This window comes from Coffea arabica, chromosome 11c, assembly GCF_036785885.1.
Source record: "Coffea arabica cultivar ET-39 chromosome 11c, Coffea Arabica ET-39 HiFi, whole genome shotgun sequence".
Classification (NCBI taxonomy): Eukaryota; Viridiplantae; Streptophyta; class Magnoliopsida; order Gentianales; family Rubiaceae; genus Coffea; species Coffea arabica.
This window is the reverse complement of record NC_092330.1, coordinates 33,914,059-33,929,545: the sequence shown is the minus strand read 5'-3', so window position 1 is coordinate 33,929,545 and position 15,487 is coordinate 33,914,059. Positions and strand designations below refer to the sequence as shown.

Genomic DNA, 15,487 nt, shown 5'->3' with positions numbered 1-15,487 from the left:
CACGATTTAGTTACTATCATCTGACAGGGAAACTTCTTCATTCGCCTGAATTTGTAACAGTATAAAGTGTACTAGCATATATTCTGAAATCTCAAATGGCAATCTACTATATCTTTCTATGTTCCCAAAAGTATAATTCCATAGTCAAATTTAGAGAGCTATTCTTTCATATTATGGATAAGGTGAGCCTGCTAATCTCCAAAAAGATACATGCAAAAGAACATTTTGACATATGAATATTATCACGCTTGTAATTATTGGTTATGTGATCCCTACATAGATTCTTTCCTTGAAAACCGTGATCATTGTCACAGTTCACTTTTAGTAGTGCAATAGTTGTTAGTTAAGACAGTAAAACTGATCGTTGAGTATGTAATTCTTTTTACATTAATGGCCTGCCCTAATTCCTATTGCTCGATTAGTTTATCAAGTTCTCAACCCATTTGGCTTTCCAAAACAGAGAGGAAGGCTGTATGTACTTGGAACTTCATGTAGTAAACTTAGCAGAAAGCGCAAAAGTAGGATAGTGGTGATCACTCATTCTATTCAACGAGTCTCTTGGGAGTAGCAAAGGTAGGGTGATTAACGGAGACTAATTATCACATGTTAATTTGTTGAACGAAAGTTAAATTAAAATGAGAAAGTATCAAAATGCAAATGGAGATGATAGATATAAAGTTGAAATCCAGTAAACCCCTGTGATTTCGTTGAAAGTGAAGAAACTCTCCTATCTTTCAAAAATGTCCACATGACCCGATTCGTACTAAAGTGGAATAATGCTTTTTGACCTGCTCTAATACCAAAAGCTTTTGTTATTTTTTTTAGCTTTTTTATTTAAGTTTTCATTTCCTTTTCCTTTTTCCTTTTCTTTGTTTTTCGTTTTTCTTCCTCCATTGACACATAGTTACCACTGCTACACTGCCGCCACCACCGCCACCACCGCCACCTTCTTCTCTTGCTACCAGCATTAATTCCCTCCTCCCTACTTTCTTGTTCCCCTTCCAATCGCTAGGCAAGAGAGAGAAAAAGGGAAAGGGGAGGGAAAGAAGGGAGAGCAGAGGGATGAAGAGAAGGAGAAAACAAAAGGGAAAGCGGAGAAGTGGGAAGCAAGGGAGAGAAGAGAAGGGATGGTGACGGCTGGCGAGCGGTAGTGGTGGGTGGTGGGGTGGAGAGAGAGGATGGATAATTTTTGAAAATTTAAAAAGTACCTCAAAAATTTTAGAATTTTTAAAAACACCCATGCTAGTTAAGTCAAAAGAATTTGAGCATCAGAAATAAAAGGAAAAAAGAAAAAAATATTAAAAAAATAATAATACATCAGTTACAAGTAACATGTCCAATTTCATATTAATTTAAAATATGAGGGGTTAAAGGATATTTCGGAATCATAAGGCTGCTAGTTGACTTTCGACGAAATCACAGAGGGACTTACCAGATCTGTAGATATAATTGAATGTATTTAATGTTTTCATGAATATATATATATATATATATATATATATATATATATATATATATATATATATATATATATATATATATATATCAAGGGAATAATTTCAGAAATTTCCCTTGAGGTTTGTGACAATTTCACTTAGCACCCCTTAATTTTAAAAAAATCACTTGCCTCCCATACTTTTAACCTTTTGTAACATTGTCAACCCATTTCAAAATATATTGTTAAAAATTTATTTTTGGATAGAGAAGATGTTTTCATACCAAAATTCCCTTTTTGTCCTTTTTTTAAATTGAAAGTATGTAATAAAAAGTGGAAAATAAAGACAAATTGTATAAATTTGTAATTTTGATAGAGACAATATAGCAACAGGTATTTTGACATAAAAAAATTGGTTTCAAGGATATATATTCAAACTATTTTCAGGGCAAAAAAAAGGTCATTCCTTTTTTTTGAAGTGCTTTCGATCAATTTGAGGAGTTTTTCAAATTTTGAAAATTTTCTAAATTTCCTCTTTAAATTGATGGCTTGAAAACTAGGAAAAAAAGATAACATGTTTATGCTTACAAACTCATTTGAGGTTTATTCATTGACAAAAATTATTTTTTTAATTCAAAAGGTGCTTGTGGATGAATTTACGGATTTATGAATTATGTACAAGTTTTTTGAGTTTTCTATTTTTTTTGTCAAGATCTAAGGCATGAAAACTTGAAAAATATAAATTCTTAACTATATATTTAGGAAATTATTTGAGGTGCTTTTAAAGTATAAAATATTATTTTCTTCATTGTAAAATTCTTAAATAACTTTACGAATTTTCTAAATTGTTTAGAATCTCAAAATTTTACTATATTTCTTGTCTAGATTGATAACACGAAAATTATTAATAGGTCTTTCAACCTTGTTAACACCTTGTAATTCTTAATTAAAAAATTATGTCGGCCGAGATTTTAAAAGTTAAGGAATTAATTATATTTGTTATGAGACTAAAATGGTTTACAAGAAAAGGGCAATATTGGAATGAAGTTATAATCTCTACCTACTAATGATTTTTTTTTTTAACAATATATTTGAAATGGGTTGATAATGTCACAAAAAAGTTAAAATAAGGGAGGCAAGTAATATTTTTCAAAATTTAGAGGGTACTAAGTGATATTATCACAAATCTCAAGGAAGGCTTCTGAAATTATCCCTATATTAAGTCTCCTGCTAATAAGCATCCATTGAACCGCCTGTTAAAGAAAGAAATTCTATTTCTTTAACAGAAAAGTGAGTGTAAGAAAGCCTCGACTTTACCAAGTAACTTATGGATCATTAGCATTATATCCATATTTATTCATCTTTCAATGTCTGTGCCTAGTCAAATTATTATTACATTCTAGTTGGAATTCAAGACCTGAATGAATAGTTTGAATTTATTGTAAATATCCATTCCTGACCTTGTTCTTCATGTTGTCATTTCCAATCATTAAAATTTTGTTCTCTCAAGAAACAGTAACAAAGTAAAAAGAGGAAAGTGAAGAAAAATCATTGGCAGCGTATGCTTTGCTAATAATTGATGGATTAAGACTGCTCGTTTTACTTTAGAGTCCTATGTATCTTTTTGTGTTTTTGTTTTTCCTAATTTTGGACCAAAACCGTGCTGTGAGTGAATGGTTGAAGCTTTTGATGTAAAGCAACAAAGGAAATTCAAGGGTCAAAGCAGTGTAAGGCATGCTTTGGGAGTGAGACAATTGATATCACTTCCCACTATGAGATATTGCCGAATCCAAATCATTGGTGATGACCCCATTAGACAAAATCCTTTTTGTCTGTCCATTCACATTTCTCCTAGTTCATTTATACAAAAACTTTTTTTTTAAAATTTTGTATTTTCTCTTGATCCCAATTAAAATAAGTACTAGAATCCTTTTTCAAATCGAATGGTGAAAATAAGGATTTCCTTAGCATGAAGGCTACCAAAGGATAACTAATTCTGGGTTGAATTGAGCACCTTTTTAGCAACACAGTGTTGGCTTCGTCTGCTGATGAATATCCCTTTTTCCTCTCTTGAATATATTGTCTATACTATAGTTTTCAAACAATCACTTTATTATTTTGAAATCTTTCATAAATATGAAATTGTATAATGACTTTTCTTGTTACTAGAAGAAACGGTGTGGGTTAGAATAGTGATACCATACAGTTTCCAGTTTCTTGGTTTGTTCATTCAATCAACTAGAGAGCCACTGGCTGGCCACATATGGTTTTTCTTCAAGACAAGTGAGAATCATGTTATTATATCAAGGGAAAGCAACATTTTCTTCTATTCTTATGATGAAAAGGACTTTTAACCAAAAAAACGATGATTCAGATCAAGAAAACAAAATTTCACTAATTGGTGATCTGGTATTTCAAATGACATGAAAGTATCGACATTCAAAGTAGTCACTTTAAACTATCGAGATATGCATAAGCCTGCAATTAGAAGAAATTGTACTCTTAATAATTCATAACCTACAACAATAGCCAGCCGCACCCCCCCCCCCCCTTTCCCCCTCCTCCTCCAATGGGCTTGGCTAGAGGGGAGGCATTTAAGGTTCTCCCTGTTTGCAAGATCTGAAGTTCGAGCCCTTGCCTAGCAGATTGGGGGTTCAGAGGGGGTTTGGGGAGTGGGAGATAAAAAAATATTATATCTGGAAAAAAAAAAAAGAAGAATGAATGATAGCAGCTTAGTGATAGCTAACAGGTACAGAGATTAAATTGGGGGGAAAAAATCCTGATTATGGATACTTCTCATTTCGGAAGTTGAAGTTAGAATTACACCTCATACCACAGTTCTAGGAAGCCCAATGAGTTGCAAGCCAGGCAGGGAACTTCTTGAAGGAAAATTCTTCCATTTTTTTTTCCGCATTAATTCTCAAGAAAACCGAAAACATGACTTTTTTCGTGATACTAGAAATTCGATAATTAAACACAGGAGCTTGATACAATTGTTTTGTTACCTTCATCAAGTACAAGTAGATGGTCTATCCTGTAGAAGTACATTTTGATCAGCCTGGATGAAGCATGGACAACACAGCTCCTAAGAGATATATCATCCTCGTAAAGACATTATTTAGGTCCAACCAAAGCTTACGGACTTCATCAATCCAGAATTTATCTGCACTCAATAACTAATCTCAGTGCCTACTCCAAGTCTCAGTGCCTACTCCAAGTCACTTTCATATCTATGCATGATACCATGCTTTGAATAACTTCTCCATCAATTGCAAGAGAAGGTGCAAGTAAATCTTTATGTACGGCGTTGTTGCATCAGATCTGCCAGCCTGCCTGTTCCAAGAAGTTGGTATTTTTCTTCAGCAAGAGAGTTTAAAGTTTACCTGTCTAAGCAAAAGCTTACTTTTGCTTAATGCGCTTTTGTTTTTTTTTTTTTTGTTGTTGATATTTCTAATCTATGTGCACGTTAAAAATATCAATAACATCAGTGGTATATCATCTCAAAAGATCCACACTAAACTCCCAATCTGTGGATTCTCATTATGGGATCCAGCTATTTGTAGTTTTGGTTACATTGGTGAACTGTAACATCAACTTACAAGTTTCACATTCTCCATAAGCAGCCAAATACATATAAATGTGAAAGAGCAAGGTAAAATCGGGCAAATCGAAAACACAATACGTTGACTGTTAAAACCAACATTACAAAATGTAAAGAGTGACTGCTATCACAGGATAGAGTTCATCCAACGTTACCAAATGTGAAGAGAGATTGCTATCACATAATAAGAGGTTATTGACAAGTTACATCAGACATGCTAACGAACAATCTATCATAAAAGCATCCAAAAAATTTTTCTTCAAGAAATAAGCAACCAAAAACCAAAGTATAAGACTATTCATGTCAAACTTGATCACCTGAATCCGCTCCACTTTGTCTTTATCTTGGCTAAACAACAGTTATGCCAACTTTTAGTGGAGAGCATGCAGGCAGTGGGTTATGCATCTAATTGGGGTTACTTTTCAAATAATGCGTAATTATTGACAACGAATTATGACCTCATGTAAATCATACAACAGGACTGAATAAATGTTACAATCCCAGAAATTCAGCTCATACGTTATGGCCTATTTGCAACTTAGGAAAGCATTTTAGATTCATGCATTGCTCTAATATGACTTATGACATTCACAGCCCATAAAATATGGTGCTAATCACAAAAAGGAAGGATTCATGCTTGCATGTCGCAGTCAGTTAATCCATAATGTTCGATGCCTGTCTAGTAGTGATATATTTGCTGCTTGATCATGAGGTACTCGTTTTGAGTAGTACTGACCTAATGAATCATCAGATACAAGCAAAGCCATATCAAGCAACACAGCCACAGCTGCAGTCAAAAGAAGTACAACAGAAGTTCTGGGTGATCAACCGCCTAGGTTGCCAGGACTCTTGTAATATGCACTTCATTCTGCTAAAAATATTCTTAGCACAGGCTTTTGAGAAATTTCAATCCAGTGGCTACTGATTCATTAAGTACATACCAAAGCTCAAGAAGTATCAACATGCTTAAACAATTATTTGTTTCATTTTGTCTGTCCTTAAATTCTACAGCATAATGGCATACAAAGTAATGAATAGCTGCTACTAATCGGTCAGGAAACGTCAGATTCTGTTTATATGATTTAGATATCAGTTATTAGCTTAAATGTAGTAAAAGTAATCAATGCCAGCTTCATTGAGAACACAGAGAATTCCAGCAACAAAAAAACCAACATTCATGAGGTTGACCATCCTTTTATCTCCAAGTGTGAACCCAAAATGCAAAGACATTAGCTCATGAGTAATGTAAACTGCAAACATTTCACTTTGCAGTTTTGCATCTCATGTATCCTGTTGCTTAATAAGTTTTCTTGGTCAAAGATTCATTTCCAGCAACATCTAGGAAGATAGAAAAAGCTTGATCAGATTATTCAGTGGATCCAAACGGCTCTGGAATGGATTCATCTATTTGCACAAGCCCTGGGGTTCAAATTCATAAGCTCTGCACTCCAGAAATCAGAAATCTTCTGAAATTGGAGGTCCACAATCAGGACAACAAAGAACCTGAGCTCCTATTTTAAATATTTAGATGGATGGTTTTCTTTATGATTCAGCCATTTCAACCTTAAACTGTCAATCTGAAACAAAAGATCCTCAATTACAGAACCTAGGATACCCAAGAATGTATACAGAGAGCTAGTCAATTTTCCTAACACTGAGAGGCACATAAAAGAACAAGGACAAGGGCTTCCGATTTCAATAAACCAGAATAGGCCAGTCATAACAACAAAGAATTCATGTTAACAAACATTTGAATCAGCCACTTAACTTAATAAATAAGCAAAAAAATGAACCCGCAGATAATCAACACAAGTGACTTCAATAATAGAACTTATGAACTTTAATAGTCTACCTAACACAATAAAAAAAAAAAAAAAACAGATTTCACGCTCAGCAAAGTAATGAGCTGGAGACCAGAAGAAGCAAAGCGAAAAGGAAAAGCAAGAACAGAAGGGGATAGGAATGTAACAGAACACGAACAGTGACTCGAAAATTGATAGGATAAATTCAAGATAATAAAGAAAAAGAAAGAGCAGGGAAAGCGAAAAGGAAAAGCAAGAACAGAAGGGGATAGGAATGTATCAGAACACAAACAGTGGCTCGAAAATTGGTAGGATAAATTCAAGATAATAAAGAAAAAGAAAGGGCAGGGAAAATTAGTATGGCGAAGTTTACATCATTGGATTCCCACCAAATTAATACAGCAAAGTTTAAATAATTAAGCACTTCAGGCAAAGTAACCCTGGCCTTTGTCGGCCATATTGAAACCAAGCTAATAAGCTAGAGAAAAGGGGGGCAGACGGGGGAGAATAAGAGCACAATCTAAATGCACAAGTAAAGTTACAGCACATACACGGAAAAGATAAAGGAAAGAAATCTAAGGATACAACATTGAAAAATAAAAAGAAGAGAAGAGACACAAACCAGTATCAAAAACGAAGGCTGGGCAAAGGCACAATGCCTTAATGAAGTAGAAGAGCAAATTTTAGAACAAAAAAGCAAGCATTCAGTTTTGTTGAAAACAAGAAGAGCTGGTAATTAAGCAGCCAAAGAAACCAGGCATTAAACAAAGATCTAAAGAAATAAAACAGAGCAAAAGTTTAACTGCTAGACTGACACAAAATCAAACCAGGAAAAAGAGAACCCCTTAGAAAGGAAAAACAAAGTGTTACTTGTATACACATTTAACCATTGGTTGACCAACAAATTTATTGAGAAAAATGAGAACAATCAAAACATGCACATATTTCAATTCACAACATATAAACTCTACAAACATCTCTAAAGCAAGTAAACCATGTGCAATCTAGACTATCACAACGAACAGCCAAGCAAAAAAAAACACACACACACACACACACGCACAAGAAGCAAAGAACACAGAACTGCAGACAGGAAGCACAGCATGGTATAGGAAATAACAACTGAAAAAAAAGGAGAAGCTAGCACCTCGAGGACTAGCTTGATGATGCTAACCACTAAAACAATAAGAATGTACAATGGATCCACAAATCACAGCATGCCTGAGATGAAGCAAACAAGCTCCAAAGGCCACCTTTTCAGACAATTTTTTAAATTGACAGTCCAAGAGAAAGGAAACCTAACTAATGTAAAAGCTGAAAGAAACTGGAAAAGCTACAACAAAGAAAATCAGCCAAAAAAAAAGACCAAAGAAGCAAAAATAGAGGTGCAATCATGCTGGTAAACGGGAATATCAAGCATTCCAAATATTAAAAAAAAAAATTGTGAGGAAAAACGTAAACATCAAATCCATCTCGCATAAGGGAGCAGGTGAGACAGCATGGAAAAGAAAAAGGAAAGCACAACAAACCAAGATCCAAAAGCCAAAGGTTAAGCAAGACAAATGCTTTATAAGACTACATTGAAAGAATGGCGCTTTGTCCTTCTTTATTCTTTAATCCAGTCTAAGTCTACCTCCTTAAAAAACAAAAACTAGTATTTTTTTTAATATGCATCAAACCAATATCCAAATAAGAAAAGTCACATATGAGGAATTCGCAAAGAAAAGTCAAATCATTACAAGAGGGATTGAAAGCACAATCCCCTTCCTCAATTTGCAGGATGTGGATATGTAAACAAGTCAATAACATCCTAATTTGCATCTCCTGTTAGTGTACTATCTACATGCCTCTCCACGAATAGCAGAATTAGAGTTGAATCTAAACGCAAGTTTCCTAGATCAGGAAATTTAACTAGAATCTAAGAACTGGTCCTGACTCCCAAGTGCATGTACCTGTGTGTCATCTCTTCCCAAACAAGCAAAAAAGGATTTAAGAACAGTCCCTTCATTTTTCTTTCTATCAGTCTTCAGATAAAAACATTTCCATCAACTTAATTAGAAAAGGCCAACTAGCCTATATTGGCTTAAGCCTCATTAAGATGCCACAAGCAGAACAATGCCTTCAACCAGCCACTAACCTTATTTGCCTCCCTACATATACGACTGATGTGCAAGAGGAAAGTAAAGCAGCTAACACAAAGAGGTTCTTCAATTTGACCAACAGTTATAATCATGACAACAGCTCTATATTTGTTTTTCATCCTTATGCAGGGCAAATTCATTTGCAGATTCCTCAAATTACTCTACATTCATGTGCCAATCTAAATAAATTAAGGAACACAATGTCAAAGAGTTGAATTTTCTCAACCTATATCACTTAGATATTTTTACTAGACCTTATTCATTGAGCACTCGTTTGTCTCAGTTGCAGCAGTAATAAAAGTTGACCAGAATCAGCAATTCAAACTCTTTTGGAATGAAACACATAGCATGAATATCATATCAAAGGATATCACATGTAAAAAAAGCCAACATGTGGAGTATATTAGAAAGAAACAAAGCATCACCCGCACAAGAAGAAATCACCAAGAACCCTATTATCGTTGCAGAATACTCACATGATATTGGTGTCACTTGCAGTGCAAATGCAATAATTTGAATCATGCATTAACCATGTCTATAATAACATGAAGATGGAGTTATCACCATATCTACCAGCAGCATGAGATTTGGGCCACAAATACATATCGGGCAGCCAATTCCAAAAACATTAACATTGCCTGGAAGACATATTTCCAGTCAGAGAGTTTCTAGCAACAGAACTCAGATCAGTTCAGAATCGACTAGAAGTTAAAACAAACTGATATACATCTGTACCATAAGGACAGCATATGGCTCTTGATGCAGGATAAAAAATGAGGGTATACATGTCCTCACCACAAAAAACCATCTAAGCCTGAAAATCAAGTCAGCGACATATTTAAAAATGTATGCTATATTCTGAAGAATGTAAATGGCTTGTTCAGCCCTGTGAATCTCATCAAAGTAGTATATTCCATAATTCAATCAATGAATTCTACCAAATATTTTCATGTGAGATATTCTGGTACAAAACTGCATGAGACACCTTCCCGCACAAATTGCAAAATGAAACATAGTCAGCATGATTTTTCTGCAAGCATCTAATATTCCAATCAAAAGTGCTGTGGATGTCAACTCACATTTATCATTTAAAGCACTAAAGGTTTCATCCTAAGACTGAACAAACTCTAACCAAGAGATAAGAAAATCCAGCAACTTTGTCATGCTCATAAAGGACTACACAGTGGTCTGAAGTTGGAAGAATTTCTCCACTCCATCCTTTTCTCCCTGTCTCTTGAATGGAATATATTATATAAGATTCGCTAAACCTCTAGCATTACGAATAAAAAAAAAATTCAAGATATAAACGTAAAGTCATTCTGCAGTCAAACTGACAGCAATACATACCAAACTATTTTCTGTCTAAACCAAATAGCATGCATTATTTTCAAAGTATCAGTTTAAACATTTTCAATCATATTTGACCTGCAAGCTAAACTTACATGAAAGACAAGGATAAAGTAAACCTGAGATAAGACAAGCTCATTGTCTTTGCAATAGGAAGTGAGATTAACAACATATTCCAACACCATGCAGGTGACATAATGAAGAGAACAAATTACAGCTATTCCCATCAATTTTGTAATGCAAAATTTATTGAGTAAGATGTTGAGGATTGAAAAAGTAAGTTGTCCAGCAGCTCAAACTCATGATTCTTTACTTGGAACAAGTTCACAAACACTAACAAGATGCAATTGCAAAACCAAAAAACCAGAACACATAATAGAAAGAAGTATAATTGGATAATGCGCGAGATAGACATTCAAATCCTGATCAACTACGCCATAAAAACAAGAAAATCAGGGCCAAGATTATCAGTCACAGAAAACCCTCCTCCTTTATCCGGACTGGGGACCGGCTGCGAAAAGGACTGAACACAGGTGGAGTTAAAAAATTTTTTTTTCCCTTATCATCTTTTAGATTTAGGTGTCAAGCATGACAAGCCTTCACATTTCGATCATATACATGTCACCTTGAATGATGAATATCCCCACTCAAAAAACAATATAGACCAGGATAATCAATTAGCAATATTCAGGTCTCAAATCTTCAGCACGTGTGAGGGATGGAGGATTATCTAGTCTTGTAAATCAGCTTCGCTCTAGCATATACTTTTGATGCAAAATTAGCACTAACCACCCCGTATGATTATTATATTAAAAATAGATGGTGTGCTCACAGGGATTGGGTTAAAAACATTCAGAAGCATTTGTCTCAACTTTCCATCCGCAACCAAGCTCTTGATTTAAAATCCTAATATATTTACAAGTTGGAGGTCCAAGTGAGATCCAGGATTGCTCACTAGAACCAGGACATTAACAATGGTAACGACAATGGTCGGCCTGCACTATAGTTGCAGCGGGGTTCCCCCCATTGTCCCTCAATGTGTGAGTGCACGGACTTGGCTGCAGCTTGTTAATAGATTTTGCTTTTTGACTGCAAAGCTGTCCTCTTGTGGCAATTGCAATCCCAATTTTTTTTTTAAGCACCTTTTTTTTGTGCCATTTTGTGCTTTTTGCACTTATTCAGTTTTTCAGTCTCCTGAGAATCCAACTGGCTCACTCAGGAGGCATGACATGGGAACCACAATTGCACTCTCACTTATTATTGGTATAGCGAGACTCCCGACTTGGCTTACTCTGCAACAACCAAATAGGGAACCACAACAGTTACATGGCACTAACCTGCCCCTGATTGCTTTATTGTCTCACCAACTTATTAAATATATTAAAATTTCAAGTCCAACCACTAGGTGCAAACTTCTAGTTTTGACTCATACCTCCTTCAGTTTCTAAGCCAAGTAGAAATGGAAAGGGGGCAACTGGTACTTCATCCACATCAAAAGCTACACCTTCACGTCACCACACAATACATTGACTAGTTGTACGTGCATGTGTGTGCATTAGCTTTAGACAGATTCCCAAGTATAGCTAAACTGATACCTGAAAGTGGTGTATCCACCATTTACCTAATCACAAAGAGATTAACATGTGCTGACATTTATAGTAATAATTAACTTGGTTAATTAGCTATTAAAAAGATTCAGAATGTGAAGTTAAGAAACATGCTTAAAAACATCCAAGGTCAAAAAAGAGGAATTCAGTGTATTATATAAAGCAAGAAAACTCTGGTTTTATAAGAAATATTTTTTAGAATTTGAAAAGGCAGATTTTTTAAAGCATGATTATTTTATTTAATGATAAAAATACCTTTTTTTTGGGTAGGAGAAGGCAAGACACTTAGCAACCATTAACCTAAATCTTGAAATTGGGGATAGAGAAGTTACCAAACCTAAAACAAATTCTATACTTCCCATATTTGTCTGTCTAAAACCACAATAATTATCGTCTTTCAACATAAACTTCCAGGCTCACCAGTAACAAATTGGGTCAATACTACTACCAAATCAAAAGATCCCAGTTATGTGGCAACCCAACTACATTAACCTAAAGCTCCATAAAGAGCATAATCTCCATCACCACAGATCATCTCCACACATCTCATTTTTCTTCCTCCAAAATCTCTCTTCTAAACCTCATCATGCTCATTACTGAGCAAATAATCCCTATATGTACTTGTTGGAAAAAAATTTCATAACATATTAGTTTTAATAAATTTTGCAGCCCAAATCTTTAAAAACAACATTTAGAAGGTTTCTTTTGTGACGTGACAAGTAAAAGGTTAAAAAAGTATGTGGTTGAACTGAGAAGCTAAATTTTTAAGACAGAAACTAAATTTTGTCAAAATAATTCCTATATGTACTTCCTGGAAAAAATTTCAAAACGTATTAGCTTTAATAAATTTTGCAACCCAAATATTTAAAAACAACATTTAGAAAATTTGTTTTGTGATGTGACAAATAAAAGGTTGAAAAAGTATGCAGTTGAATTGAGAAAGTAAATTTTTAAGAACAGAAACTAAAGTGTTATGACAAAAAAGACTAATGTCTTTTTTGATTTTTTGATTTTTACTTATTTGAGGTTATTTCTTTGGGGTTTTTTCTTCAAAAAATCAACTAGCAATATACAGCCACCATCTATTACTTTCTGACTTCCTCATCTGCAAATCTTTCCTTAATCAGATAGTCTTACTCAGATTGCATCCTATCAACAGAGATCACTCTTCAGGTGTTTCCTTCAGGAGACACCTTCTTCCAGATTTCATCCCTCCATCAACACCAGCCATAACTCTTCCCAATTCCCTCACAATTCCACCTTCCCAAAAATTTGATTAACCACTTTCCTCAGCTTTCCCAACTTTTGACCAACTTTCCATAAATTTGATTAAACAATTTCACCCAGCTTTCCCAATTATCTGATCTACTTTCCAGAAATTTGATTAGCCTATTTCACTCAGCTTTCCCAACTTTATCACCCCATCCTTCCAGAAATTTGATAAACCTATTTAGCTTAGCTTTCCCAACTCTCTGACCATCCGTCCAAAAATTTGATTAAACAACTTCACTCAGCTTTAGCAATTATCTGACCAACTTTCCAGAAATTTGATTAGCCTTTTTCACTCAGCTTTCCCAACTTTCTCACCATCCTCCAGAAATTTGATTAACCTATTTAACTCAGCTTTCCCAATTCTCGCACCATCTCTCCAGAAATTTGATCAACGAATTTCCTCCTCAGCTTCCCCTAACTTTTTCCCCTCCTTCATCCAATCCAACCTCAGTTGTTCGACTCTCTTCCCCATAACTTCTGGCTTATTCTCCCCCGATTTCTTTCTTTCTTCCAAGATACCCTTTTCCATCTTCGGTTTCACACAAGTAATACACATATTTACAAGCACACACAAATACCTATATTATATAATCACACACGCACAGAAGCACACACAAACACCTATATTATATAATCACACACGCACAGAAGCACACACAGATACCTATATTATATAATCACACACGCACACAAGCAAAAGATTAGAAAACTAACCACCTTGTTTGATGATTGCGGACTCCGCACAAGTCCGACAAGTGATGACCCACTGACCGTCACCGAGATACTTTCCGGTGGCGTATTTTGAGCCACATATGCGGCAGGGAAACGGTGACGGCGCCATGGTGTTCTCGCTGCCGTGGTTGGCTGCTGCTATCTGCTGCTGCTGCTGACATTGAGTAAATCTGGGATTGATTGCGACCGAGTTGGACTGCAAACTCATCTGATTCTCGAACCTCATTAACAGTGCTTCCATGGCTGACGACAATTTTAGCTGGTTTTGAGAGATTGGAAAGGGATTTTTCTGAATTTATTCATGATCACCGCCGCCGAGTTAACGAAAATTTAGGAAACGCATCCGTTTCCCGATCGGAAAAGGATTTCTATAATTGGGGATAATATCACAAACCTCCCCTAAGGTTTTTATAATTGTAGAGAGCTCCTCTCAAGTTTTAAAAATTACATCTGCCTCCCCTACTTTTAATGTTTATGTAATAATATAGGTCAATTTTTCCTCAAAAATCCTAAACAGCCTTTTATACAAAACTAAAAATGAAAAATATAGTATACTCAATCACTTTTTTCACACTTTACACAAATCGACTATTTTAATTCCTAACAATTAATTAAATAAAAACACCAATTCTAAATTTAATCCACCCTAAAAATCCCAAACATTATATATCGCATTAATGGTTGTCACAGAAAAAAAAAAAAATCAGAGTATAAGTATGTTAAGAAGACACTGCTTAAGTGGTATAACTAAGATATGAAGATGGCATGATTTTTTTTTCATATGTCTGTCAAAATCTTTGAGATATAACTAAACTATGTTATGTAATTAATTTGGAATAAACTCACTATTCCTTGTTGCCAATTTTATCTACTTAGATGTTGAGGTCTGAACTATTATTAGTTTCTTTGCACCTTAGTGCTTTTTCTAACCAAATTTTATGTTTAGAATTTTTGAGCAAGAACTAACATAAAATTCTGCTTAACAACAGCAAATGCATAAAATGCAGTGAGATAATAGAGAAATCCGTATCAATTACTTATAGGTAGACTGATCGTTGGCAATACTAATATACTAACTAATTGCATGAACATTATAACTAACACTTTAAGCTGGAAAATGGACCTATTGTTTTTTTAATCGTGTATATTGTTGCTACACAAATCGTTTTTATGTGGTAAGACATGAAAATTAGGTCCATTGGCACCCTGGGGTAGGGGTCCTAGAGCCAAGATATATATATATATATATATATATATATATATATATATATATATATATATATATATATATATATATATATATTATGGAAGTTATTCATTATAAAAAATAGTAATCAATATCAAATCTTAAAATAAAATCTAAATGCCTCAAAATCTTTCCAACACCAGCTAATCTAATTGAGAACCACTATTACGACTTTCCTATATCCTTAGAAGTATTAACATCTTAGAAGTAGTGAATAGATTTTACCTACATAGTAAAATCATAACTAACAATTGTTAATCCAATGAAAGAAATTCTTATGTAATTATTGACATTTTATAAAAGC

The 15,487-nt window shown here is 34.5% G+C and overlaps 1 protein-coding gene across 8 annotated transcripts; it reads right to left on the bottom strand.

Annotated features, from left to right (window-relative positions):
• Positions 1–4,174: 4,174 nt before the first annotated feature.
• On the bottom strand, positions 4,175–14,386 carry LOC140016858 (uncharacterized). Of its 8 annotated transcripts, none has more exons than XR_011823096.1 (4): positions 13,923–14,371; positions 9,715–9,793; positions 9,544–9,617; positions 4,175–4,768 (listed from the first exon to the last, which is right to left on the bottom strand). XR_011823096.1 is itself a non-coding variant. In XM_072070916.1 (3 exons), exons 1-3 carry the CDS (start codon positions 14,176–14,178, stop codon positions 4,751–4,753), a joined length of 351 nt encoding a protein of 116 aa, XP_071927017.1. In that variant the 5' UTR covers positions 14,179–14,364; the 3' UTR covers positions 4,199–4,750. The 8 variants fall into 8 exon arrangements, 1 of the variants encoding a protein (XP_071927017.1); XR_011823091.1 differs by having other exon boundaries at positions 4,199–4,768; positions 9,456–9,617; positions 13,920–14,371; XR_011823090.1 differs by having other exon boundaries at positions 4,199–4,768; positions 9,456–9,617; positions 13,923–14,370.
• Positions 14,387–15,487: the final 1,101 nt, after the last annotated feature.

What these genes read in the sequence shown, in the direction of transcription:
- LOC140016858 (XM_072070916.1), bottom strand. Translation starts at nt 14,178, where the DNA reads ATGGAAGCACTGTTAATGAGGTTCGAGAATCAGATGAGTTTGCAGTCC. An exon ending in CGCAATCATCAAACAAGGTG is followed by an intron (nt 9,618 to 13,919) that starts GTTAGTTTTCTA and finishes TATGTCTTCCAG; the next exon opens with GCAATGTTAATGTTTTTGGA.